The 27,959-nt window shown below is 35.7% G+C and overlaps 1 protein-coding gene across 2 annotated transcripts in view; it reads right to left on the minus strand.

Annotated features, from left to right (window-relative positions):
* Nucleotides 1-1,399: 1,399 nt before the first annotated feature.
* Nucleotides 1,400-27,959, minus strand: part of UNC13C (unc-13 homolog C) — a 147,300-nt gene continuing 120,740 nt past the window's right edge. For both annotated transcript variants that reach the window (XM_031046129.2, XM_031046130.2), the window contains 9 exons: nucleotides 23,283-23,371; nucleotides 20,871-21,020; nucleotides 19,222-19,345; nucleotides 17,998-18,054; nucleotides 16,790-16,870; nucleotides 11,981-12,128; nucleotides 4,277-4,369; nucleotides 3,387-3,546; nucleotides 1,400-2,803 (listed from right to left, as the gene is read on the minus strand). In XM_031046129.2, the coding sequence (XP_030901989.1) occupies nucleotides 2,518-2,803; nucleotides 3,387-3,546; nucleotides 4,277-4,369; nucleotides 11,981-12,128; nucleotides 16,790-16,870; nucleotides 17,998-18,054; nucleotides 19,222-19,345; nucleotides 20,871-21,020; nucleotides 23,283-23,371 (1,188 nt within the window). In that variant the 3' untranslated portion in view covers nucleotides 1,400-2,517. The remainder of the gene's footprint in view (nucleotides 2,804-3,386; nucleotides 3,547-4,276; nucleotides 4,370-11,980; nucleotides 12,129-16,789; nucleotides 16,871-17,997; nucleotides 18,055-19,221; nucleotides 19,346-20,870; nucleotides 21,021-23,282; nucleotides 23,372-27,959) is intronic.

Consider the following 27,959-nt stretch of genomic DNA (forward strand, 5'->3'; position numbering starts at 1 on the left):
GCAAAAGGAAATAGTAGTTATGGATATGCTAAAACACATGTATGGGGAATATAGCTGGAGTGATTATTAAGGCAGATGGTGTCATTGCACATGAACATGCATTTCTTGAATTCCTTATTTAGGATCTCTTGATTCTTCCAGGGTGAAGACAAACTTTTAGCAATAATTTGCAATCCAGTAAAAGAAGTCTTGAGGGATTTTTCAGTGATGGCACATCGGTGCCGTGAGGAGATTGAACTCTTCGGGAAGTCCGGATTTACTTGCACCGAAAAGATTATAGATGACAGCAAAGAGGGAGAAAATAATTTGAAAAACATTTTCATAGGTTGTTGCTGAGACCTGTTGAGCCTCTTGGTGATGGCCCAATGCCTGTGTGTTTGTTGTTTTGATGCAAATTTAACACCCCAAAAGAGATAAAGTTTGTCTCATAGATGTTTCCATTGGTATTTCAGCAGATTCTTGAGTTCAGAGTTCCATATGAAAAGGTTAAAGTCCAGTTCAAGTGCTGTCCTCTTCATGGATGTGGCATTTGAATTTGGGATCAGACAAAATAAAATTATTCTAGGTAAGTTGATTAAGGTTTCGAATGTCTGCTAATATTGACTTTTTCTTATAATTATGTATTTAATTCCCTGAGACTTAACATTTTTATTTAACTTTTCACAGGGAGAAATGATTTTCTGAAGTTAATGAGTTAGAAAAATGTAGCCATCAAATTCTCTCTCTGCCCTAAAATACTTATTTTGCAATGCAAAACTATCAGCAGGATGTACAATAATAAGATGACTTGGGTCCCATCCATCCTGCTATGATACTAGTGAAGCACTGTGAACTCACTCAACTAAGGGCTGTGCAGATCTTCTCTAAATGTCTACGTATACTTATGGCCAATTTAAATAACTTCTACTATTCAAGCAAAAGTACTGAGGCTGTTGAAAGATGTCTCGGTTAATATCTTCCAAAAGGATACCCCAGAAAGAAGCTGATTTATCTATGTGGAATCACTGCATTTTTGAAAGACTGGCATCAATATAGTAGCTGTATATCCTCCCTTCCTTTTGTTTTTTCTGTTGTTCTCTACCCTCCCCCCAAACCTGATCCTCCCCAAGCAAAGCTGAAAACTCCAGCCTGTGTTATCAGAAACACTTGTAACCAAAGCCAATGGCAAACATAAATTTGTATTATTACAAACATTGATAAATGGGGTAGGTGTATATATATACACAGTTTTTTTAGGACACTGACATATCAAATCTTACTCTTACAAAAGAGCTAAATGCTAGCCACTGTAAATTGTTCTTTGATACACTATAAAGCTCTATTGCAACTCCACTGCATGGCCTTCACGTGCATGTAAAACTGACAGGTACCCAGTAATATCGAATGACAAAACTAGAAAGCAGTTTCTTCATTCTTTATTTTACAGTTTCTCACTAAATATATTTACAGGGCATGGAGTTTGCTTTAGTGCAATACAGAGTAATGCTGCATAAGTAGAAACTGTTTAACTTCTCTAAAAAAAAAAGAAAAAAGAAAAAGCTTTTACATGATGTTACAGCTAAGTATATACAGCAAGGTCACTAACTCTGAGTGAAAATGCTAACAGCATCTTTTCATACACAATTTCTAGAAACAAACCACAAACCAGCATTACATATTCCAAACGACTAACCCTTGTACAGTACCAAATCATTTAAAAAATGATTTCTTAAAAGCACATGTACTGTATAGCAGTCTTTTTCTACAGACACTGACTTACTCTTTTAATGCAAATATGATATTACCTTGGCAGTTTTAAAGAACAAAGTTATCTCAAGATATCAAACATCAGTAACAAACTCGGATAAGCACAGCTCCTTCAGAACTTGCTTTAACAGCATTTCTTCACAGTGATACTTATGAAAGGTTGGAAAAAGATTAGCATAAAATATTTCCATCCTTTTTCAGTTTTTATGCAAAAGTCATTACTTTATATTGGTAATTATAAAATTACAAACACTTTCTATACGTAACTGCATCTGTAGTAATGACTGATTGATAGAAAAAGTTATCAGTAAGAGACCTAAAATTAGGCTTGCATAAAATGATGGTGTGAAGAAAGCTAGGTACATCTATTTTAAATAATAGTAAGGGAGGTAACTTAATTTAGAATAAGCAACACAGAAGTTTAACAACCTATTAATCAATTTTAAAAGCTAATTATTTATTAATTAAGAAGTGTTTAAAAAATAAAGGAATTGTCATGAGGTGAAATCAACGTTTAAAAACATAGGATGAAATGTTTTACCCTTAATCTTAGTTTTGGCACTTCATTGGAACAATTACTTTACCAAAGACCAAAATATGTATAAAAGACATACAGCTCTTTGATATATCTTGCAAATATAGTACATAAGTACTGGCAAACACTGAAAACATAGTTAAACATTCCCACAGAATTACTCATGCATGCACTATTCTGACAACAGCATTGTATCTATGCTCTTGGCGGTGACAGTCTTGCATTACTTGGGTATTTTAAGCCGTTTCTTCAGGAGATCTTGTTTCTGATTTAAGTCTTACAAATTCTTTAGCAACTTCATCATTGGTCCTCTGAGAAAGTATTCTAAGAATTGTTAACCCAGTTTCATCTACAGAGATGTTTCTCAACAAAGGGTACCAAGATGCACAGCTACCTTTCTCTGCTACATTTTGCAGCTGAATAACTGTCATTCCTATAATGCGATCTTCCCTAGCAAAGCAGTAATCTTTCACTGAGAGGTGAAGTTCGTAGGCTCCTGGCTTATCTTCGTTACTCAGAATGCTGCAGGGATTAAAAATATGAGCTTAGAACAAGGAGTTCAGTTTAATTCACCTAAGAAATGAGCTTACTCCTAAAAGCTTGTGAGAATTGAAGTGACTGATAGTGGCAGTTTAACTTTTGTAGTTCCATTTTTTTTTGTTGCAACAGAATATAATTTAGTTTTAAACCTTCTAAACAGCTAACCTTGCAGATGCTACTGATGATGCATTCTCTATTCCCCCTGACCTGAACAGAAATAGAGTATTCTTCATTCCCTCAATATCTGAAATAAACACTGTTAATTTCCCTAGAACATACCTAAAATGTTCAATTAGTTCTACAACTATCATAACCACATCTTTGAATCAAAATGAATTGCACATTTTACCCAGCTTCTGTAAGTTGAAAAACTTAGTGGTTGCAACCCATCTTCATATAAAACAAAGGTATAAATGACTACATAATTTTGAAGTTGTGTCTGTATCTATGGACTCTGATGTGTTTAATGGCCTTAGGATGTCTTCTATGTTCTTGCTGGTTTCACGGCAAGAAATTCTATGAAAATTCACAAAAAATACGCAATTAACAGATAAAACCCACTTACAATTGGAAAGTTTCATTGTATTTTGGAGACCAAGTGTTGCTCTTTGTCTTGGTTCCATGTTTTCTTTTCTTGTCACTTAGGTTAGGACCCAACATGCAAACTTCCACAAATGGCCGGAACATAGCTGTTGTTTGCCAATTTAGATTATTAATTGCTACAACTGTAAAGAAACAAAAGAAATTAAGCTGAATAAAATTCCATTGGAAAAACTCAAATTATTTATCCAGCATTACTTTGTGTAGGTAATGAAAGGTGACTGGCGAGCTTTCCTATAGGATATCAATACCTAGCAAGCCTCAGAGAAGCTTTGTTTGTTCTCTGCCAGGTAAGATGTCTGAATATTTGCAGTTACAAGAGTAGCAAATATAAACATGTATTTTACAAATGCTTTATGTGAAAAGGCTTTTTTCTGCTACCATCACTGTAATTAAAAAAAATGAGCTTATGCTGATCTAAATAATACTGGACTTCATCTGGAATTGCAGTTGTGCAGAATAAAGGCATGTTGTTGAAAATTGAACTTTTTAAGTCTTGGTGTAATCATTCACCATCCAGCTTTGCTACAGGATTTTGAAAATTGGCTTACATTCAAGCAATTCAGAAGTGCAATTTAGCAACAGTGAACTTGTAACTCCATAACTTTGTATAATAAGTTTTAACTGTCTAAGCAGAGAAGCTTGGACAGTATTTACCTGTATAATCCTAACTTCTGCTGTTGTTAAGCAAGAAAAAAAGTAATCACCTAATCACCTGAAGTGTACTTACAGCTTTACAAGTACTGTAACACCATCTATTGTTTCATTATTGGTGTGTTTTACTTAGGATATAGTGCTTGGGAGTTCTGGACTTTGTTATTGCTTTCTCTTTGAAATTAACTATTTTAAACTTACCTTTAACAGTGACTTTATGCTCACCAGTTCCAGGATGTGTAGAGATATCCACCTGTATAGATATCTCACCCACTGAATTCTTATTGGTTTGACCTGAAATAGTAATTAGTAGATTAGCACACTTAGCTTTCTAATACGTCAAGAGGAACTTTCTAATACATCAAGAGGAACAGACAGGGAAAGAAGGTGAGAGGTTTTTTCTGTCAGAAACAGAAGGTTCTGACATAGATTTCACATCTATGTGGGAATCAGTTACAGATTCGTAACTGATTTTGCCACAAAAGTACCTGGCAATTGCAAATGTCTATGTAAAGTGCCTCAGGAAAATAAAAAAAACCCATTTAACCTGGAACTTTGTTATTGTCATTAGGTGTGGTTGCATCTAGAAATGAAAACATTGGTGATTTTGTCAAACTGTGTTTGCATGTACAACCCATCTTATTGTAAGTGCGCATTTGGAGATTTTAGATATCTAAAATTCAAAAGGCAGCTTATCTGGGCTAGTACTCCAATATCATATAGGATATATTGATTTTTAAGTTATTCTCATTGGCTTTCTGATGACATAAAGTAAATCAAAGAGTGTAGGGAATGGGGCTTCTAGAACATTTCTCTGTCTTGTTCTTTGAACTGTGAAATTTCACCTTTTAAAATTGTGGCAAAAATACATGGAATTCAACCTGAACAGTTTGGTTTGTGTGTGTTTGTGTTGTTTTTTAATTTTTTTTAGGTAATGGACCTTTTTATGAATGATGCTTTTGATTCTACATGTAGCCATCTTTGGCTATGAAGTCTGAGTTGAGCATACTGTAACTTTAAGTCATTAATCTTTTGTTCTGATTAAAAAGCTTTAACGGAGAAGCTGAACAGAAGAACCAGGAATTTGCAACATCTAACTCACAGGGAAACAGAGTGCATAGGATAAACTGAACATACTGAGTACAGAAATGTCTCCCATTTACCGTTCAGATTGGCAAAACTTGGTAGCAGCCATGAAAAAACAGTAATTTGATGATATATAAAAAAAAAAGGACACAAATACCTAGTACTGAAAAAAAATCTATCCCTGCAGACAGCCAAACAAACTCTGTCTTTTATCAGCTTTGTGACTATGGTACATTCTGAAAATGATTGTGTAATCCTAGGTTAACATATAATTTCATGTTATGAACATCAATTTATCTATTTTCTATCTTATGGTAGCAATTCTTTCTACTGAAACTGCTTTAAGAGCTTTTCATATTCATCATATCTCTCTGCTGGTAGTTTAAAGTAAAATCCTTGAATCTGGAGGAGGCTTTACTTGAGGGTCTGTTTCTCACAATCTAAAGAATAAAAGACAGTAGCAAACTGTATGTCAGAGAGAGATAGCTAGTACAGGCTTGCCTAAAAAACAAGGATTCTTTTTATGCAGCAGTCACCTAATAGCAAAAGAGAAGAATAATGAAATGTTTTTACTATTCTTCAACTATGGAAGAAGCTATTCTTGTAAATGAAAGCTGAAATTGTTATTGGATGAAAGATCAAAATATTTGATTTTCTGTTCTTTTTAATTTCTTAATTTCTTTTTTATTCTATTCTTTTCTTTTTATTTTTTTTTCTATTTTACCTGTTTCTACTCTTTTCATTTTTCTTTGGCGTTCTTTGGTATTCTCCTTTTCTATTCTACTATAATTTTTTAATTTCTTTTCTACTCTTTTGATTTTATTTTATTGTATTCTCTAGTTTGCTATTCCTTGCTCTTGTTTGCTATACCATTTTCTAGTATTTTCTATTGTATCCTGTTTGCTGTTCTTTGCTGTTGCATTCTATTCTTTGCTATACTGTTTTCCCTTGTGTTCCCTTCTTTGCTATTAGTTGCTATGCCATTTTCTAGGCTTTTCTATTTTCTGTTGTACTCTACTGAATCCTGTTGCTGTATTCTACTGAATTCTGGTGTTTGTCGTATTCTATTTGCTATTCTTTGTTATACTATTTTCTAGTATTTTCTATCATCTACTGCATCCTGCTGCATCTTGTTGTATTGGTTGCTATTGCATTCTAGTGTTTACTATTTTCTAGATTTTTTCTATTTTATGTTGTATTCTATTGCATTATATTGTTTGCTATAGTATTTTCAGTTTTTTCTATTTTATTCTGTTGTATTCTATTGTTTGCTATACTATTTTCTACTGTCTATTGCACTCTGTTACATCCTATTTTATTCCATTGTATTCTATTGTATTCAGTTGTCTGCCATTGCATTTGATTATTTGCTATACTATTTTCTAGTGTTTTCTACTTCCTATTGTATGTAATACATGCTATTCTTTGCTCTACTATTCTTTTCTAGTCTTTTCTATTTGCTATTGGTTTTATTCTTTGCTACTGTTTGCTATTGTATTCTAGTGTTTGTTATAAAATTTTCTAGTATTTTCTATTGTATTTTAGTGTTTTATATTGTATTATTTTCTCTAATATACTTTTTTTAGTCTTTTCTATTATATTGTTCAATTGTAGTCTATTGTTTTCTATTTGATTCTTCTTTTCTTTGTTTTCTTCCTCTTCCCTCCTTTCTTATTTTTTTTGTTCAATTTCATTGAACTCTATAAGAACTCACTGGGAAGGTGTTTGTAGTCTGTGCAGTGTCCATTCTGATTCAGTGGTGCTTGCAGGGACAGCTCTCTACAGTCACAATGTAAAAGTAAGGAGGACTCACTTTTTTTGCAAAATACCTCAGGACAATATGAAGGTGTTCTTACTTTTCCAAGATGTGTTTGAGCATTTCCAGCAACTTGGATTGGTTTTGCAAAGTTCACAGGACTTGAATAATTAAAAAAAAGAAATCTCTGCAGTTAGCAAAGTCAATTTCCCATGCCCTACCTTTTCTCCAATTTATAGATCTGTTGAGCCTTAAGTGTATGATTAAGTTTTCAGAGCATGTACATCAGAGAGAACAGAGAATTGAGACAAGGGGGCACAGTCAAAGCTAGAACTTTTTGGAAATTCAGGCAAAATTCAGTAGAAAAATAAGGGTTAGACTTTGTCACCAAAACCAGCAGTTGGTTGCTAGCTGTGGATCTAGATTCGTTACCTTTTCCAGCTCAGGTTCCAGAGAACTCGGAAATGTATGATATCCTCCTTCTAATGTGAGAACTTACGTACCTCTGAGGAGAGAATATGTTCAATTTCTGCAAGCTGGTATCTATGTAGCAGTCTAAACAGTGGCCAGAAGAGATCAGTATGTGTTCTCAGGAGTCTGAAAACAGAACTCCTATTTGTATTTCGAAGACTTTTATACTGTTTGCAGTTATTAAAAAGCAATAAGCTTTGAAAGGACCAAATTGTCAGAATTCATTGAATACATACACATATATTGTCAGAAATCCTTTCCTTAAATTTATTTTATATTTAATTCACACAATTATATTCAACTTTTGCATAGATTATACCCTATGAATAGTGGTCCAAAGTGAGGCCCTTGGAGCTCTCCTGAGCCACAGTGGGCGGTGACTAGCATCTCCCTCTGAGCGCAACAACCTCAGAGCTTGCAGACTCTCTAAGTTGTGATAATTGTGGGACCATTGGGACTGTCACCAAAAGACAGAACCTGGGCTGAAGTCCACCACTCCTCAGGACTTGATCCTCACCTGCTGAGAAACACTGACATATGAGTGTGATCTCTTTCACTGATCTCGTGGAGAATTTTAACATGTATCTTTCTCATTTGATATGCTGGAGGGAATTAATGCCAGCCAGAGGGACCTTGACACACTTGTGAGGTGGGCTGATGTCAACATCATGAAGTTTAACCATGCCAAGTGCAAGGTCCTACACCTGGGTCGGAGCAGTCCCAGGCACAGCTACAGGTTGGGCAAAAAGAGAATTCAGAGCAGCCCTGCGGAGAAGGACTTGGGGGTGTTGGTCAATGAGAAAATGAACATGAGATGGCGGTGTGTGCTTGCAGCCCAGAAAGCCAACCGTATCCCGGGCTGCATCAAAAGGAGTGTGACCAGCAGGTCAGAGGAGGTGATCCTGCCCCTCTACTCTGCTCTCATGAGACCTCACTTGGAGTAATGTGTGCAGTTCTGGTGTCCTCAACATAAAAAGGACATGGAACTGTTGGAACAAGTCCAGAGGAGGCCACGAGGATGATCAGGGGACTGGAGCACCTCCCGTATGAAGACAGGCTGAGAAAGTTGGGGCTGTTCAGCCTGGAGGAGGCTGCATGGAGACCTCATAGCAGACTTCCAGTATCTGAAGGGGGGCTATAGGAATGCTGGGGATGGACTCTTCATTAGGGACTGTAGTGATAGGACAAGGGGTAACGGGTTGAACTTAAACAGCAGAAGTTTAGATTGGATATAAGAAAGAAATTCTTTCTTGTTAGGGTGGTGAGGCACTGGAATGGGTTGCCCAGGGAGGTTGTGAATGCTCCATCCCTGGCAGTGTTCAAGGCCAGGTTGGATGAAGCCTTGGGTGATACGGTTTAGGGTGAGGTGTCCCTGCCGATGGCAGGGGGGCTTGAAACTAGATGATCTAATGGTCCTTTCTAACCCTAACCATTCTATGATTCTATGTGTTTCTTTCTGTATGTGTGTATAATTTGTTATAGCAACTGTGCAAACTTCTGTTGACTCTGTAAGATCCACCTTAAACCTACAAACTCCTGTTAGATGAAGGGTGTGTAAAAATCCCCTCTGTGCTGAACTGGTATGCTTGCAATCCTTTAGACAAAAATCATGTCAAAGTCTGAGACTAAGACAAGATCCAGCCACACCCAAGCTCCTTCAGGAGTTTAGAAAGTAAGAGGGGGTCCAGTCTTAATCTCATGATTCAATGGGAGCATCTACCTTAATTTTTTTCATGTAAAAGAGCTGCTAAATGAGTTTTGTTTTCTGTATTCTGATGTTATCTATCTGCTTGCCCTAAACTGTTTGCTGTTTTCTAAGTTGAACAAGTAATTTTCTTCCCTGTGTGGGGGGCTTCACAAGGAAAATAGGGACATACTGTTACAGTTACTTATTCTCATTAGATAAATATATTTAATTCTGCTTATTTTCTTGTTTTCAGGTGTTTATTCCTCTTTCACCTTTCAATTGTCCAGAGTAAGAATGAAAAAATCAGGTTAAAAAAAAAAGCTGATATGAAATAACCGTGATTTCTGCAGCCATTTGAACACACAAGTAGGGACTGTGGTACGAGCTAAGTTACTAGATGAGTATTAATTTTTCTGTGTAAGTTATACAAACTCTTCAAAGTCAAGCTAAAAATATATTGCAGTCCTGCCACTATGGAATGCTCTGTCATGTACCTTACAATAACAGCAACATTGAGGTTTATAAAGAACTAAGCTGCTGTAAATGTATAAGAAAAAGAATTTCTGTATTTCCAATAAGTAGGTATTTTAGATGCAACAGGGGCATTTACTTTGGGCAAATTAGGGGCAATAAAGGAAAGTAAATTCAGGGCATTGCAGTGTTTGAGGTGCTGTCTTTTTATGTAACTTGCTAAAACTAATTAGTGTTGGTGGTAACCAGATGTAAATATTCACACACAGGCTATAGTTTATGAAATTACTGAAGATTTAAGACTTTAATAACTTTAGATTAGTTATTAATCTAAACCACAGCCATAAATTTCCTTTTAATCTTGTTGTTCTTTAAATTAAGTAGTCTAACAGGTGAAGGTATAACTTAATTCAATTAAAAGGTGACTTCCAGGGTAAATAGTAGTTATTATTCAAAATGTTACTTTCCTTAGATTTAAAGCAATCTTTCTGTTGCTTTGAGTGTAACTACATCCAACTGTCTATTGATAATGGACTGGATACCCGCATAAATACGAGGGCAGATGTAAATCTAATTATACTTCAGAGAAAATTTTTACTTGTAAATAGGAGCATTTTAACTAAATGCTAATGACAGTTACAGTTGTGATGCTGGATGTTGTACTAGATTAGATTTTTAGCTCTTTTAAATGAGACATTAAAGGATGTTGAAAAGCTGTGAGTCACTTTTCCTTAACTTTCATTCCCAGTGGCTAACTTCTGATAGTATGCAAATATAGGCATGCTGATGTGTGCACAGGAATGAATACAGACCTCAGGCTGAAATCATGATGAAAATCAGGGAATTTATGGTTGTGGTTCAAGATTTATAAAAGATCTCTACTTATAACTACAACCTGGATAATTTTTTATCCTGAAGCTACAATGAAAGTATGCATAAGAAAGAGCAAAATTAATTATTAATAATTTCTGCCCAAATCTATATTGTTAATCTTCTCTGAGAGGGAGGGGAGAGAATCTATTCCTTATAAAGTTCTATAGCAAGTTTTTCAGTTGTAAAGTATGAATCATTAACAGAGATCCTCAGGCTAATATGGAAACTGCCTGGGAAGTCATTCTTTGGGCTTCTTAATCTTGTGGCAAGCTGCAAACACAAAACTAATGTTTCATGCTTTTTTATACTGTGAGTAACATGCTGTATTCAGAGGTAAACCCAAACTATTTCTAGCTTAACTGTCTAAATATAATGTTTCTGGTTGTCTGCTCCAGGAGTAGGGTAATTCTTTCTAAAGCAGAAAACTGTATTCCTCCCCAAAGAGTAAGTTGCAGACAGGCCATTTTTAGAAATGCACACTACATTCAAAACACATCTGTCAGAGATTACTATTCTGCAAAAATTTGCAGTTTCTAGAATGAAGAAACCTTCAACTTGGAATATAATGCTCATTATCTACACAAAACCAATTCCTTTATGTACTGTGGAGGTAGAAAACACTGTCCTAGATCAAGAAGAAAAATACTAAGAAATAGCTTCTTTTTGAAAATAGAAGGAAACTTTGCTGAATGTATAACCATGAACTCTTGCCCTCTTACTGAAACCATGGAACGTCCTCTTCTGAAACACATCATTGATGTGTATGTATATTTTAAATGAGGAGGAATTTGTGTTTCAGGTTTTATTTTTATGCACTATACCAAAATTCTAGATGAGGAAAAAGCTGATGTCCAGATTCAAAGTACACCTAATATTATAATCTTGCATATTTGTCTTTGCTTTTGGTAAAACAATGAAATTTTGAATTTTGATAAATAAGCATAAGAAATAATGTGATGTTTTCAGCAGGATGGTTTTGAATCTGAATTCTGAAATGCATAAAGGAAAATAATACTGTATTTTAGCCTACAGAAATCTATTCCTTTTGAATGCACAGATGTCATGCTAGAAGCAGTGTGCATTTCGTGTGCTTTGTAATATGGAATCACAATTTATTAATTGCAAAATGAAACGTTAATGGATAGGACATGCTTTTTGCTGTTATTTGTGATTAGTAATTAACATCCTTCAGGTCTGAAAGTATCTAGGGCTGCCAATGTACTCTATAGAATTATTTGCTTTCTGCAGTTATGATAAACATTCTGGTATGGCCTTTACAACTCTGGTTGTATGTGGAGTACTCCTATAAATAACCCTGCTGTTTAGTGTTCATATAGAACTATGGGACCTATTCTTCACGTAAACAGAAAAACAAAAATGCACTGCCTTCAGATAACTTCTGCTGATTGACAATAGTCATTGACAGGGGATAACATCACAGGGGCAAATCTGTGCCAAGAAACTCTAAAATACCACAGTGTTTGGAAAATGTGATTGATAACCAATCACTGAAAACATTTAAAATGGAATTTGACATATATCTCTCTTACAGATCACTTACTTTGAGATGTCTGAGTGTCTATAAACTTCTTTATCAAGGCATCAGTAGTCTCTGTGTAAAGGCTCAAAGCATATTTCAAGGACTGTAGGTCTGGGCTCTTTTCCAGGAAATTCTTTTTCAGCCCACTGCCTCCAGCATGGAAGTATTGCTAAAATGAAAACCAAATATGGTTATTCAGCACGACAATTCATCTGAGAGAGGCCTCGTTACTGACACAATGTTGAGTGAAATTTTCATACAACTTCAAAAAATAGCAGCTGGCATGTGGAGCTGAATTTGTAATTCAGCAGTTGAGGTAACTAGCATCATTTTTACTACTGAGCTGCTTTCTAAAGGTAAAAATTTAAGCCTTGTGGGAGAGAAAATAAACTACATTTTACTTTTGGTCTTCACGATCTCAAGTACCAAAACTTGATATGTACATTTGCAGGGTTCTTTTAGGTTGTGGAGAGTGGAATCAGTCTTAATTCTTTTATATAAAAACTTCTCTAAATGCAAGGCATCATTTACAGCACAAGAACTTACTATTTCTGAGGAAAGGGAAAATTTGTTAAAACTTAAAAAGACGAGATTCTAGAATATGAAGTTTTGGATTAGAATTGCATTGAGATTATGCAAGAAATTATGATTATGCTTTGAGAAATAATAAGAAATTCTGTGTCAGCTTCCATGGTGATTATGTTTTTGATTCCAATTTTGACCTGGTTTATTGTGGATATGCAAACAATATGTGTGTCAACCTTTGTCTGACCACATTAAGTTTCCTGAACTGTAATAGGAAAAGGATGGAAGAGAAAAGGTTGGTAGTGCCCTTGAAGACAGAGTGTACATTTCACCCTTTAAGAGAGTATTTCCTTTAAGGCACGATATTTGTACTTACTTTATGTAGTTCTCTTTATTCAGACCGATGAATGATGAAGCAGTAAACCACTACACCAGTGGTGTTTCCTACTAAATTAGCTTAAATACTTTAAATAAAGACTCCTGATCCACTGGCATAGCTAGATTTGGAACAAAATATGTTTACCTCTTTGATGCCATAATGGATATGTAAACTATTGCAAGTGTTATATTTTGTTTCCAATCCCAAAGCTGAGTTTACAAAAATTAGGAGAGATTCCTCCCTCCCTTCCTCCTCCCAGAATGAAGATTATTCCCTAAAATTTTATGAAAACAGTGGTTGATGAACTAATGCATTTAAACTACAAAGAAATATATGTATGTATGTGTATATATATATTGGCTACACAAGTCTAAAACTAGTATTTTGTTCAAACACTTCGCAAAGCATTTATGTTACAGTTCTAGCTCTTGAGAGAGATATAGAAAGCCCCTGGTAATGGCTAATTAGGAAAAGCAAGCAATGTTTTCTCAGGAAAACACTGTGACTACTTGACAGGCAATACTGGTCCACTCAGTACAGGGACTGGTGGGCACTCTAAGTAGAATCTGTTGTCCCTGCATTTTTGGAGTGTTGTCGAAGAGACAGATACAATATATACATTTGAGTTCACATACACACATATATACTACGTGATTTATCCTAAGCTTGTCTGTGACAAAGCAGACTATAGTCCATAAACATCCATTGTATGGTAGTCTACCCATTTTACCTTCTCTTCCTCAAGATGTTTGCAGGAGATGAAACATAAATGTATGTTTCATAGCAAAGTCATTATTTACATTTCTATATTGATGTCTACAGGGGAAAAAATATCTGTGGGAGCAAAAAAAGGATTTGAATTCATCAGGCTGACAAGTTTTATATTGTTTTAATCCTATGTGGGCAGTTAATGTCTATTTAAGAAGTTCTGAATAAATTATCGCATACTTACATGAAATGTGTGTCTTCCCACGTGAATTATTTCATACTATTTGTTCCAAAGAAATCTCTGTTGTCTTAATTGTTTAAAACTGTATTTGTTACTTCACTAAGGATCTGAATCAATTTATAAGCAAATGCTAAAATCTGTTAATATTTCCTGGTATTGTGACAACCAATGTAAATTTTTTTTCAATTAGTTCTATCTCCCAATAAACTGTTATCTGCAGCAGCAGCTCCATGATAACTACCAGACCTTTAAAGAAATTAGGACACCTGACCCTAATTTTCCTGAGTTTTTACATATTCTTTTTTGCCTCTAAAGGCTAAATTTAGCATTGTAAAAACAATATTGTGAATATATCATAAATATAGAAAAATAATGAGTATACAGAGTTTTACAGATTCAGTTAGACACCTAATACCCTCTTCTTTAGGATGCAAGTCTAAAAATAGTTCATCTGCTACTCACTCATACTCCAATCTAAGGGATTTCAAGGCTTAGAGGGGACACGAGATGCTTGAAAGGCATACTGACAAATGAAAGGTGCAGATGTAAGTGCATAATGTCAAGTATGTGGAAATCAATGCTGTAGCTGCTGCAGGCACAGCCAAAACTTGACAAATGCCACACATGTCATACTGATGCCAGGTTCACTTTGTAGAGTGCCTCTGGTTTTAGAGTGTATGCAAAGATAAAAATGGAAAATAGCACAATATTATCAATTGAGGTTATTGCTGGCCAAGATAACAAGATAGCTGAGAGAACTCAGTTTGAGATAACAGGCCAGAAAGCCACTTCTCCTAACAATAAAATGCAAATTATGCTAAGAAATGTAAGTATAAATTGGCAAGGCTCTCTAAGACTGATGATATACTACATGCATTTAAGATTAAATAGATTATTCCTTTATGCTCTTCAAAGCATTAACACCACCATCATCTAGTAAATTCTAAATTGCTCAGCAAATTATTTTTTGGTACTAAAAATTAGACTAATGAAAGGAAAAAAAAAGACTGCAAGCACAGAGCTCAACCTCCTCCTCATAAGTGCTTTTCTTATAATGATCAGTTGGCTTCATTTTTTAACAGATACGATATGCCATTTTTATAATTTTCTTATTCTTATTTGGGTAGCCATTTCTTTTGCTTTTAACCAAACCATACCTACCTAGCATGACCAACAAACACGTCTATTTTAATCATTAGACTTATGAGCTACATTCCTAAATCAATATAGCAGCCCTTTTTCTTAACTCACAATGTTTGTCTTCATTCACTTTCTAAGAACAATTTCTGCATGATCAAGGCTATATGCTTCATATTTTGGGAAAAAATAAATAACCTTCCATGTCACATACACAGTCCAGTAGCAGGTTTTAATGGCAGGTCATTCCCTTACAATTTGAAAATAGGTTTTTCAGAGACTGTTATTTTGCTCAGTTTATGAATGCATTGCACAGAGATAAGAATAGTGAATTAATAGAGTATTTTCCCTATTTCTAACTTTTTTCACAAGGCTAGAAATTACATTTTCCCAGCTTTCACTTATTCAGAACAAATGTTTTGAAAGGAAAATAATTAATTAGATTCACACACTGAACTGAGGACTCCCCAGGGCTTCCTGTGGGAGCACACAGCACTTCAGCATTTTGATACTTCAGCATTCTGTTCCATTTCTGTTTTCACAGTATCAGTAATCACCAAATACTATTTTTATATCTGAAAGAAATATAAATTCCACTGCAAGTAAAAAAAAAAAGGCAATTAGGAGCCCTCTCTGATACTTTCTTTTCCTTTGAGACACTATTTTGTTGCACAAGACTTGATCATGAATATGTCCACTTCAGTATGTATATAAACTTCAATTTCATTCTTAAGTAACAACCTCCTTACCTTCCTGATGTGCTGTCTCTTCAGTAGCAGACATAAAAATATCCTGTCATTCTACAAATGTATTGCTTTCAAGTTATTTACAGCAAGTAAAGATTCAGGCCAATGGAAAAAGATAAATACATCAAACGGCTTCTTTTGACTTCAGAAACCACATCTGTGATGACTGCATAAAAGCCTCAATTTTTTAATTAAAAAATAAAAATAGAAAGCACTTTGTTAATCTCTTTATTTTTACATTTGGAGCATAATGCAATAACAATAAAATGAGTGGAAGTGAAGAAAATTTTACCAGAGCATTTCATCTGGCTTAATGGCCTAATGCTTTCATCCTGCCAGACATGTTAAGTCTTAGAGTTATTTTATCACTTACCAATAAATTGATCTGTATTTCTAGTAATGAGATTAGCACCAGGTAAGGTTGGAAGGATTTTCTCTAATAAGCAATGGTTTTTAACAGGTATGTGATTGATGGATGCACTTTTTTTCCCCCCCACAGAAAAGGGACTAATGTATACATTAAAAAGCATCTTTAAATTAATTTAAATTATTTATGAGGGACTGTGAGTTCCAAACTGTAAAAAGTTGATAAAATTCAACTGCACTTTTAATTTAAGACAGTGCACAGTAATGCATGGTATTAAAAGCCTCATTTTCTGGTGTTCTGTAAAAAAACATGCATCATACACATTTGCAGGAGAGGGCAGTGAGGAATAAACACACTTTTCAGGCTCAGTGTCTCCTTTGTCGGAGAAAAAGAAGCTGTGCTGCAACATAATAAGGATTTAGCCCAGCTGCTTCAGCTGCACTAAGTCTAAGCATTAAAGGAACACAAGAATCAGATAAGCTTTGGCCACCAATTCCTTTCAGGGAACATATTCTGTCTGCAACTGGTATTTTTTTCTGGCTTTTCTGCAAGCAGACTCTCAGACATTTGCTTTCAAGCCGGTACAAGGAACTTAGTTTCAAATGGCTCTTGACATTAAAGGGATCTTTATGATTCTAAGGGACCATTCTATATTAGATTTTGCTGTTTATGTCCATCATGCTCTTGGTCATTTAAACACAGAACACAAAAACGTGTAAAGCTGTACCTTTATAGTTGCTAGTGCTACTTCCATTATTGCACACTGCCTCAGGGTCAGGCTTCTGGCTTCCTCTCGAATCACATGGTCCTGCAAAGCAAGTTAAGACTGCAGTTGGTTTTGAGACAGTATTGTGGCCTGTCTGTGCTTGGAAAAACAAATAAACAAAGCAAGCCATCAAATGCTCCTCAAGCCTCTATGATTAAGAGGGATTAATCCAACTTCATACTTCTTTTACAACAAATTAGAACCTAGAGCAATCACATGTTTCTTGAAAACACAGCCTGTAGGGATAAAGAACCAATGTTTAATACTGAGCATCTATGTAGCTTTATTTATTTTCCTAGGATGTAATATTTCTTCGGGGGGGGTTAGGGGGACATGGGATGGGACAGGGGCGGGGAAAAGATTAAGTACTACGTTTAAATAATTAGATGATACTGAAATAATTGTATTAATGAACCTGACAGTTTAACTAACATTTCTTAGTGCCCTCAGCTTTTTTAAAAAGGGTTTTCTATTAGAACAGAAGTTAAAGATTTATTAAGTGACTACACTCGTGAATTTTTCTCCTAAAATAAGCACCCTCTGATTTACTTAGGCAGTATTTTAACTCCTGTAGCAAACTGAGCAACTGTTCATAGAAGCATGAATTACCACATTTCTGTCCAAAACTGAAACCCTAATGGAAAAATTGATTGGCAAACAAAGTGACATCAATATCAAATGACAGAGCTCTCCATCAGGTGTGTTATGGACTTCAGTACTGTAGTGCTGATGAGTTCATCGTAGAGGTACATCCTATATTTCAATACACACCACAAATAATACACAGAAAAAAAAATTACTGTATGCACACCTTAGTTTTTTAAGAACTGGTTCCCAAAGGCAATGAAAAGATCTCATATTTGTGATGTTTAATGCTTAGGAGGCCTATTTGTGCAACACAGCAATGATCTCTTCTTCACCTATCTAGTGATCACTTATCATAGAAAGCATGCATTTGGTTTGATGAGACTGTAAAATCATTACTCACCTGTTAAAAGTTTCTGCCATATTCAATCTTACTATTGTAAATAAGTAATAAGCAATAATTGTAAATAAGCAACATTATTGTAAATAAGCACAAGAATGATGCATGGCCTTATAGTCACTAATATTTCATCCATTTTTTTTCATTAGAGCAAGCCATTCATAGTTTCATTTGGCTCCATTACCTTGAGTTTTGACAGTTGTCCAAGATCTTTGGCTGCACTGAATATCATCTGGGGCCCCTGTAATCATATTGAAAATTCAGGAAACAGACTCATTACAGCGTGTTTGCTTTTTATGTCAACATGATCTTATTTTCTGGTAGGACATCAGCCAAAGACACTGTTTTGCAAAGCTAAATAGAAATTCCAATTACACGAGACGTATTTTCATCCAGTTGATAAGGCCAAGTGGTTGAATGCCTGCAGCACGATTCCCTCCGGTATCATATATTTGATACAAATATCGCGTACTCTGTTGATAGTGGTTTCTTGTGCTCCTGTCTCTTCTATTTAAAATTTTGAAGCTAAGGCTGGAATTATTCTTACAGAGCATGTCAATGAGAGATTTGACCATAATCATAGCTCTCAGGTGCTAATATAAACAAATTCTTCAGCACAAAGGAAGCTGAAAAAGCTTAACTGTCTACAGTGACATCTCAGTTGAGTCACACACAGCACAACAGTGTGCTGTTAAGCCAAAACAATTTCTTTTTTTTTAAGAAAAGATACTGAAGTGTTACAAACTTAAACCAATATTTTACAATAGCCAAATCCTGGAAAGTCACCAAAGGCCAATGACTACATGTTTGTCTTAGACAAACAGAATCCATGCTTACGTGTTTTATCACAATTACTCCAAGAAATACAAGTACTGATGCATTACTCAGCAGTTCAGCAAGACATAGTTCTGAATATCTGGATTTCAGGAAAAAAAGAGTCAGTCCCACTTACGTAGCACAATGCAGAACAATTTTTCATTAGACTTTCTGCTCCAAAACATTTCAGTTTCCAGAAAAATAAAAATTGCTTCTGTATGGTTCAATTGCAAAAGATGCAATATAGAACAGCAGCTGAAATTGTCAGTATTTATTAGTAGTGACAATAGTAAGATATATCCAAAAATTACAAAATAAACAAATCCAAATGTCTGTGCCTCTCACCTCTTTGTTTCAAGGCTACAAAATGGAAACATCTCTCTTACAGTACCCTACTTTCATTGATTTTGTTTAATTGTCTGTTCAGCAGTAAACAGAGCTAGCAAATTAAAGGCAACTAGCTATACACCTTTCACCATGCCTGCCAACAGGGACACTTCATATAGAGGCTACCATAATAAAACCCAACAACTAGTCAAATGTAGCAATCGCATGTGATACCACAAGCACAGTAATGTGACAGGACACTTACAGTTTGGTCTGTCAGTTGTGGAAGCACAATTTGTTTTTCTATTTTGTTCAAGACTAACTTCCAGAGCTCTTTTAAAACCCGTTTCAGAACGGTCTTCTCACAGATTTTCGCAGAGACACTTAAACTGGAATAAAACAAAGCACAAACCAGTCTCCAGCATCAAGACTTCAGAGGTGCTGTATTAAATATACTCAGATTAATGGACATTATGGCTTAGCTTTTCTCTACCAATGAGTATTTCTCAATGGGTTAGTTATTTTGCATATTAAGAGTGAATATTTTTGGTAAAAAGAAAACACATGAAAATTATAAAATCATGTAAATCTCCACTTTTATATTACTGATATATATTTATTGAAAAAAATGCAAATGATGCTGAGTTATACAGTTTGCCTGATGAAACAATGTAGCATTCCTAAGCCCCTAAATTAAGGTTTTATTATATAATTTGTTTATGTCTTAAAAACCAAACATCTCCTTTGCCCTGTGTTTCTCCTGTGATGTACAATTGAGTGCTGGTAGCTAATGCAAATTCAGGGCTATCATTTTGAAGCGTTTATTTCTATATATACTGGCAAGTCTGTGCAATCACATCTATTACTAAGAGGGTCCATATACTTACACTTTTTTCTTTAAGAGTATATTCATAAACCGTCTTGTATGTATTGCCATGATTAAGTAGTGTCATGAATAAAGGGCTGCCTTTTTCAGGCATAGGAGGAATATTTCATATTAATATCATGCAAATGCTTTGGTAGGTAATTTTACAGAATTATATCTATTCATGTAAAAAAATATTACTGTAACATCATTATACATATCACATCCTAAATATGCCAATTCATATTTCTAGCATCTCTTACTACTCCTTGTAAGCAAATAACTAAAATCATAACTAAAGAAATAACTGAAACCCAGACCATATTAACATGCTATGTCTGCAGTCCTTATAGAAAGATAAATTTGTAGGAAAGGTGATACTCCCTAACAGTTTTGGTTTGTGGGTTTGGTTTTGGTTGGTTGTTTGTTTTTTTTCCCACATCTTTATTTTCTGTGTATGGGCTCATCATCTGCTAAAATTCCACTTACCATTCCTGTGGTGAGGAATATTTTCTATTTGGACAGTAACTTAAAACCAATTTTTTGTTTCCATTATGCCATTATTCAACTAAATCTCTAAGAAGCTATGAAGTCAACTTTGAGAAATGGCAATTTGGGATTGAACCTGACAAGCAAAAAGTCAGCTCACCAGTTTTTTAAATGAGCTTAGGACAGCCCATGTAATCTATAAACACTTTTGGCTTTTCTTCAAGACTTGTGCAAGCAGTAAATGTTTTAACTCAAAGACAGTTAATATTTAAAATCATACTGCTTGAAAGCAACACATACCCCTCTTGTAGCTTAACACATGGGACAAGGTACACTGCTAAAAATAGGTTGACACATGCAGATAAAGCAGCTAAAATTTCTTCTGGGCCAGGAACCCAGGCAAAATATGCAAACAGATTAAACCTAGTACTCTGCACACATGCAAGGACTACAGATATTAAAAATACTACAGCGTATTTTTATGTCTTAATGATGCTTCAGGGCAAAACCACCTATGCCTGCCTGACTATGGTGTCTTGTTCCTAGCCTGCCACACTTACGTTTTGTCCAGGAAATCCATGAGAGGCCGAAGCACAATCTCAGCATCAATGGCTGCACTGTTCTTGTTGGCTGCTGCATTCCCATTTCCTCTCATTTGACTCAATTCGTTGCTCATTTGTCTTATGCAATCTTCAATAATCAATTGGAAACTACAGGATGGGGGGAAAAAAGAGAATGAAAGAATTCTGTGACAGAAACCAATATTTACCATTTTGTATCAGGCTCTTTAACAAGACTTAAATCTTCTCTGCAATGATGGAAAGTTCACAAATGCAAGATACTGCAGGTGTTACAGACCAAAAATAACACCTCCCTAAGGATTACAGTTCATAGAACTAATTTATGTACTGTTTTGATTTTTTCCCCTTGTTTCTGCTCTGTCACTGTGCTTTTCATGACCTTATAGGTGTGCCAAGTAGTTATTTTCTGGAAGCAATAGGGGTCCCAGAACCTGTAGTTCAGGCTATGACTGACTTAACAACTACCAACAGCTTCCCAAGGTTTTATTTTTGTGTGAAAGGGCAACAGGAACAGCTGACAATAAATCATTTTTCTCTTGATGGTTGGTATGAACCAAGCTCTTATCTTTTTCTTGAGGTCAAATAGAAAACTGCTACTGACTTCACCCCATTTAGCTCTATTTGACCATTTCCTAAGTTTCACAGAGCCAGCACCATCAGAAGCTTGTGTATTCATTCCCAACAAGACAGAGTTAAAACATTTGGGCTGTTTAAAATATTCTTTTGCAAAAACCCCCCAAAGGAACAACCCCAAACCCCTAAGAAGCCAGCAGATTCTTCCTCCCAGAAGGAATCTTTTCTACTTCAAGGTGCGTGGGAACAAATTTTCCCTCCACAAGCTGCATCTGTTCAGTTTTTCTGAAGACTGTTCCATTTCTTAATTGATGTGGTTGAGTAACGTGTCTGACAGTCTTTGTGTCATTGATGGGATACAGTCTTCAGTCAATATATTTAAACAATGCAGAACAGCAGTTCATCAGTCAATAGTTCAGAGGCAGAATAAGCTTCCGCACACATGGTAGTTTGGTTTATGGATTGATTCACAATGAACTGAATTTGTTTAGATTTATTTATGAATAAAAATGCAAAACGGAGGCTGTAAATATACTGGGCCTATTAATGTGAAATAATAAATGGCAGAGATTAACTTGAGGAAAGTGAAAGAGAATTTACTATGAGAGAAAAGAAATGTTACAATTAGGCAGTGAGCTGTTCCAGCTACATGGCTAATCATAAAAAGAGAATCCAAATTTCCATGTGGAAGCACTGGAAACTCTCTGAAGTACATTTGAATGTGTATATGCCTACACACTTCAAAGCCCTAGATAAAATCATCATGAAGTTGGTATTGAAGACGCTCATGTAAATCCTTCTGACTGATTCCTCCAATAAAAGCCAAAACAGTGCACTGACTTTTCTTGTCATTACCCGTCTTTCTAACAGTGCACTGACTTTTCTTGTCATTACCTGTCTTTCTAACATTGCTAACCTCACAAATTCCAGCAATTATCTGACCCATGAGGAGTGTTGTAGCTATCTGGAACATATCCTAGATTGAACTGTTCCTGGTTTTATTTGCAGAAACTTTGTCAGTTCATTCAGAAAGAAGCCCTGGAAAGAAACAATATTCATGCACTGTCAATGATCTGAGAACCAGGGCCTGGGGGCAAAGATAAAGCAAGACAATATGATGAACTAAGCACACTCAGAAAAAAGTGCACAGTGGGTACCCAGCCAGTTCAATGAATTAAAAAAACAACTGCAGACTTTGCTTAATGAATGCCACTACAGCACTAATCCTTCTTTTCTTAGATTCCTTTTTAATTGGGAGCAAAAATATCTTACAGCTTTTTATAGCAGATGCACTGCTGGCACAGCACCATATTTATTCAAGACTGCAGCATGCACTCTGATTAAAGACAGATTTTAAGAATAAGGCTCATCAGACAATTCTTGCAGAGCTACAGGCAAGCTGGTGACCCAAAGAAGGCCTTTTCCTGTGATCACTTGAAGCAGGCTAAACATAGGCGGACATCTCTGGCAGGCTCTCAGCCTCAGGAAGTAACATTGGTCAGAGAGAGAAGTTTAACACAACATCAGACAAGAAAAACTGATCAATTTTTGTTTTCTGAAAAGCAGAACAAAAGCCATCAGCCTCATCTTGTAACATGTTCATGCCCACAGATGATTTTCAGTTTTGTTTACATTGAAGTTACTGCTGTATGTTTCAGACTCTAGACACATACACACACATACACACGCACACCACTTCATCAAGGCAGAAGCAAGCTTTACCTCAGGACATCCAAACAACCACCCAGTCTTAATCAACAAGGTAGATTTTTGATGAGGAATATTTCTCTAAGGTTTGCTATAAGACAGGTTCATTACCTTGCAGCGTATGTTACACTGAGTTCATCCAACACGTTGCTAAGTTTCACCTGAAGTTCTTTTAGAAGAACACTAGCTTCAGGATCCAACTGTAAAGAGAGAAGGAATGTTATATTCTACTTATACACTATGTTTTGGGGTTTTCCATTACAATTAATGAATTAGGGATTACGTGCAATGGTACACTGCACTATGGAACACCAAATGTGGAAACACCTCTTACAACACAGGGTTGCTTTAGTAGGCCTAAAAATCCAATTACCACTTAAAGAAAAATACAGAAGTGAAAAATTATATTGTTAGGAATCAAAACTGTGCCATTAATCAATGTCTTTTTATAGAATGGTGTAAACTGTGTTAGCAGTCACAAAACCAGAACTACTATTACCAGACAAATGGCATTCACAAGGCATACCAAGAGAAAGACCGTGAGAAATTAGTACCTGCATTAATAACACTACATGTCTTTATCTTTTAATTACTTTTTTACATTTCATCACTGTCAGTATCTTTTTTGTTGTTTGTGTTGAAGATGTTTCCATGCTCCCAATAATGCAGTGTAGAAACAGAACAGGAAGCACTGGAGAACGTAGGCTGGAGACTATCCATGCTACTCCCCTTGATGTAATGTGAGGGAGGGGGATCTACAGTACTTCTGTTTCTAAAAGCCATTAAGGCATACATAATTCAAGCATGGAGTAACACACTGTGATGCACAGGGAGAACAGCTCCTGTACATCTGATAGGATGATTTTTTTAAACATAGGAAAGAAGAGAATGCAGGGGAGAAATAGATTTCTGCATTGAGAGGGATGGGGATCCATGCATAGGTATTTAATCATAAAGGTTCTCTGTGATACTGATCTGCAGCTTGTTTATTTGCTAAGTATTCTTTTTAAAATTAAAAAAATCATACGACTTTTTGTCTCCTTGAGCTTAAGCATTTGGGAAAAATAGTTACAGTCAATTATGGGATGTGCTTGATGATCATCAGGATCAATAGCTGAATGTGAATTAACAGCTGATGTTCCAGGTCATTCAGCTATCTACATCACAGTCTTGATTTTCAATTATAATCCTCAAATTCTGTGCTCTGTTCTGCAGGAAGGCCCAGTACAGATCTGGCATTTCAAAGGAAACTGCACATTTAGAATACATAACCAGGTCTGTCTCTATTTGTGTCTTCATACCTTTCATTTCACTAGAGAATTATACTGCCTCTGGTGGGATACATATGGAACACAAATTTAAGACTACTCGGATATTAGCTTTTAACAAATACTGAACACAGAAGCATTCACACTGAACATTGCACACATCAGACACAGCACAAATACCAGGCAGGCAAAAGACTCAAAATTTCTTAGCAGATCATGCATAAGCTGGAGAATTGTCTTGTTACTGGGACTGCAAAGGCCACTGTAGTTACTTCCTATCAGAAGTAGTTGTGATAACCAGAAAACACAATATATTTGCTAAATTCACCTGGAACTGGACTTAGCCTGGCCAAAACTGGATTAAATACTAGTATCAGATTGTGGACATAAGACACATTATAGAAAGGTGCATGCAAGTTCTAGATGTTTTTAGAGGGCTTTGTGCTCACAAATTGCATGAACAAGTTTGTGTGTGCACAGCTGGAGACATCTGGCAGGACATCCAGCCCTGTGTATAAACATGCTCATGCTCATTAATGCAGTGTCATAGGCAGGAGTGGAATATAAAGAGGTATGCGGGCTGACCATCCAGGTGCTAGATACTGAGGATGTTGTGCTAGCCAAGAATGTGTTAAATGCTATTGTTACTTTTATTTAACTACTGGTCAATATGGTAATTTGAGTGTCTCACCAGGACTGAAATGTGCACTTCTCATTTATTTTAACATGTGCTTTCATATGCTACTGAGTTCCCAGGGCAAATCATAGAGTATCAGCCCTTAACTGGCATCATCCAAATATACCACAGCCATTCTGATATGGTGCAGGTAAGATGGGAATTGTTACGGTGATTCTATACTGAGAAGTTCTGGGGGGAACTTCACAACTGGTAAAAATGGTTTTAGGATTGCCTTGTGCAGTGGAGATAAGTCTTTTTTCAGTACCTCTGCACATCACACACTAACTACTGTGGATTATCTTCTGTACAACTTATCTTTCATGTATAAATTAATCTATTGATATTTTAATATTAAAAATATTTTAAGCAAAGCAGCTATGGTGCTTTACTAAAAACCAAAATTTTGTGGAAAACACACTGCAGCTGAAGCAGGAAGGGTTCCTTTCTCCCTCAAATATTCCTAAGGGCTGTGGTTCACAATGTAACAAAGCTGTGGAAAATCATCAGAGTTTTGCAACAAGAAGCTCAAAAGGGAATTTCATTTGTGCTTTAGAAGGCTCTATTATTTCAGCAATGGTTTGAACAATTCCTGTTAACATACATATTTTATACCAGGTTTCCTTATTCTCAGGAAAGCATGGTGTGACAAATGCACTATTGCAACTGTTTGGCTTAATGAAGTTGTCAAACTGCAAGACTTATATTCAGATTGACATCATAGCATTCCCTTCTGCAGACAGTAACATACAGCTTTCCAACCACTATGTAAAGGAGGTAAGTTTTCCAGTGAGGAAAATCAGTGATAAAGAGATTAATTCATTTTTCTAAGGCTTTCAGTGACCAAGACAAGTCATCCTCAGTATTCTTGTCTTGGCTGAGATTAATTACTAGCAAGGGAGCAACAATAAAAACAACCATCTCTGTTTCATGAGCCAACCTGTTTCTGTACAGAGTGCTATATTATTACAGGAAGTGTAAAGAATACAGGTAAATGCAGTCTGTCATTCTTTATTCTAGTTACTATAAGCAGTTTACGAAAATAGATTCAAACATGCTCAGCTGCAGAAGCCTCATCTACCCAGATGTGGTTACATGATGAATTACAGGACTAACCTAGCCCTAATGTTACCCTATTTTGCAATCACCCAGAAGAAAAGGATGAAAGTGAGACAAAAGGCAATGCTGATCAGCATCTAAGACATACAGGGATATACAGACGTGACCATGAAGGATCTACAATATTGGGGATTTTTTCTCTTCAAGTCTCATCTGCTCTATAGAATTTGATGAAGAAAGAAAAAATAACAGGCCATACTTAAACGATTTTTCAGGAAAATAAAAGGGAAACCCCAAAACTAACTGATTATTGGGGGGGGGGGGAATGGGGGTGGAGAGGGGAGCGAGAGAGAGATAGGAGATGAAAGAGAGAAAAAACCAATTATCCCTTAGCTTCTTGGTTTCCATTTATAGTCGACAGCATGTGTGGGCTTAAAAATATATGTTGCCCAGGTATCAAAGTCTGAGGTTTTTTTAAAGAACAAACTTCTTTGGGTAGCTGAAATGTTATTAACCTGTTAACATGAAAATCATTGTCTTGTAGCAATTCTTAACTTTCTTTGCCTCTTTCTTAGATTGATAAGTATTTCTGTTGTTTTACCATCTTCTTAAATAATAAAGTTACAATTTAACCTGAACAGAAATTACTTATAAATTTTTTAGCACACTTCAGAAGACCTGTTGCTTTTGTTTTATTAAATAAAAAATTAGAAATTTGACATTTTCTGAATGCTAAACCTAAGCAGAGAATACTTTTGCTGAATGGATAAAAAAATAAGACATAAGAAATATTTGAACATCACTGTTTCCAAATGCTGCCTGTCTAAAACTGAATGTTTTTATACATACAATCCTCATAAAAGTTTTAAAGATTTGATGAATTTGACTGCTTTTGACATAATGAGTTAGACTGAGCTGCTGCATGCTGTAATCCACTGTGTGTTAGTATGGACATAATCTTTTTAGCTGCAAATTTGGTAGCATTTCTGTAGGAAACTACAGACAAATTCTTTCTGCATGAGTTAAATGGAACCTTTCTAATCTGAATTCCATTTATCTGCAATCTCACAGCTCTAACTGCTTATCATTTCCTAACGGGACCACCTGGTTGCTTTTGTTCAGAAGACAGTTGTACATCTAGGAAAGATACAGGTATTTATCAGATCCGTCACTTCAGTGGCTCTTTTTGTCTCAGACATGATCCTTCATCCACCCCACCATCCTACTACTCCATCTTGAGATGTTTGGCTGCCACTGCTTGAAGTATTAAAACCTCTGACTTTACAGATTTAAAGATGGACACTTTTGAACTGTTGTGCTTAAGTTGGCCTCTGCCTTTAGGACCGTTCTTACAGGAATTCCTAAGCATCACATTTAAAGTTGGAACTGAACTTAACCAGAGTGGAAATATGATTCACTTACAGCCAAGTTAATATTGTTATACAAAAACAACCTGCTCTTGCTTTTCAGCTTTTTGATCCTAATTGCTGTAACTCATTTCTGCCATGTTCCATGATCTGGTGAAAAGCAACAGAAGCCCTAACTTTCTACTTTCCCTTTTATCAGCTTCCAAATTGTCAGACATAAAAGCAGGACTTAGTGTAAATGTACACACTCCTTTTGGAAGAAGCAAACAGCAGTGAAACCACAGTTCTACACTGGGATAAACTGATCCCATCATTTTGCACTTGATTTGTTTTAGAAATCCAGGAGGCTGGGTCCCACTTTACTACTCTTTATTATGGCAGACTATCTTGTTTATGTAATTGTAATGTACCCCTCCTG

The sequence above is a fragment of the Melopsittacus undulatus genome, chromosome 9 (genome assembly GCF_012275295.1).
Source record: "Melopsittacus undulatus isolate bMelUnd1 chromosome 9, bMelUnd1.mat.Z, whole genome shotgun sequence".
In the NCBI taxonomy this organism is placed as follows: Eukaryota; Metazoa; Chordata; class Aves; order Psittaciformes; family Psittaculidae; genus Melopsittacus; species Melopsittacus undulatus.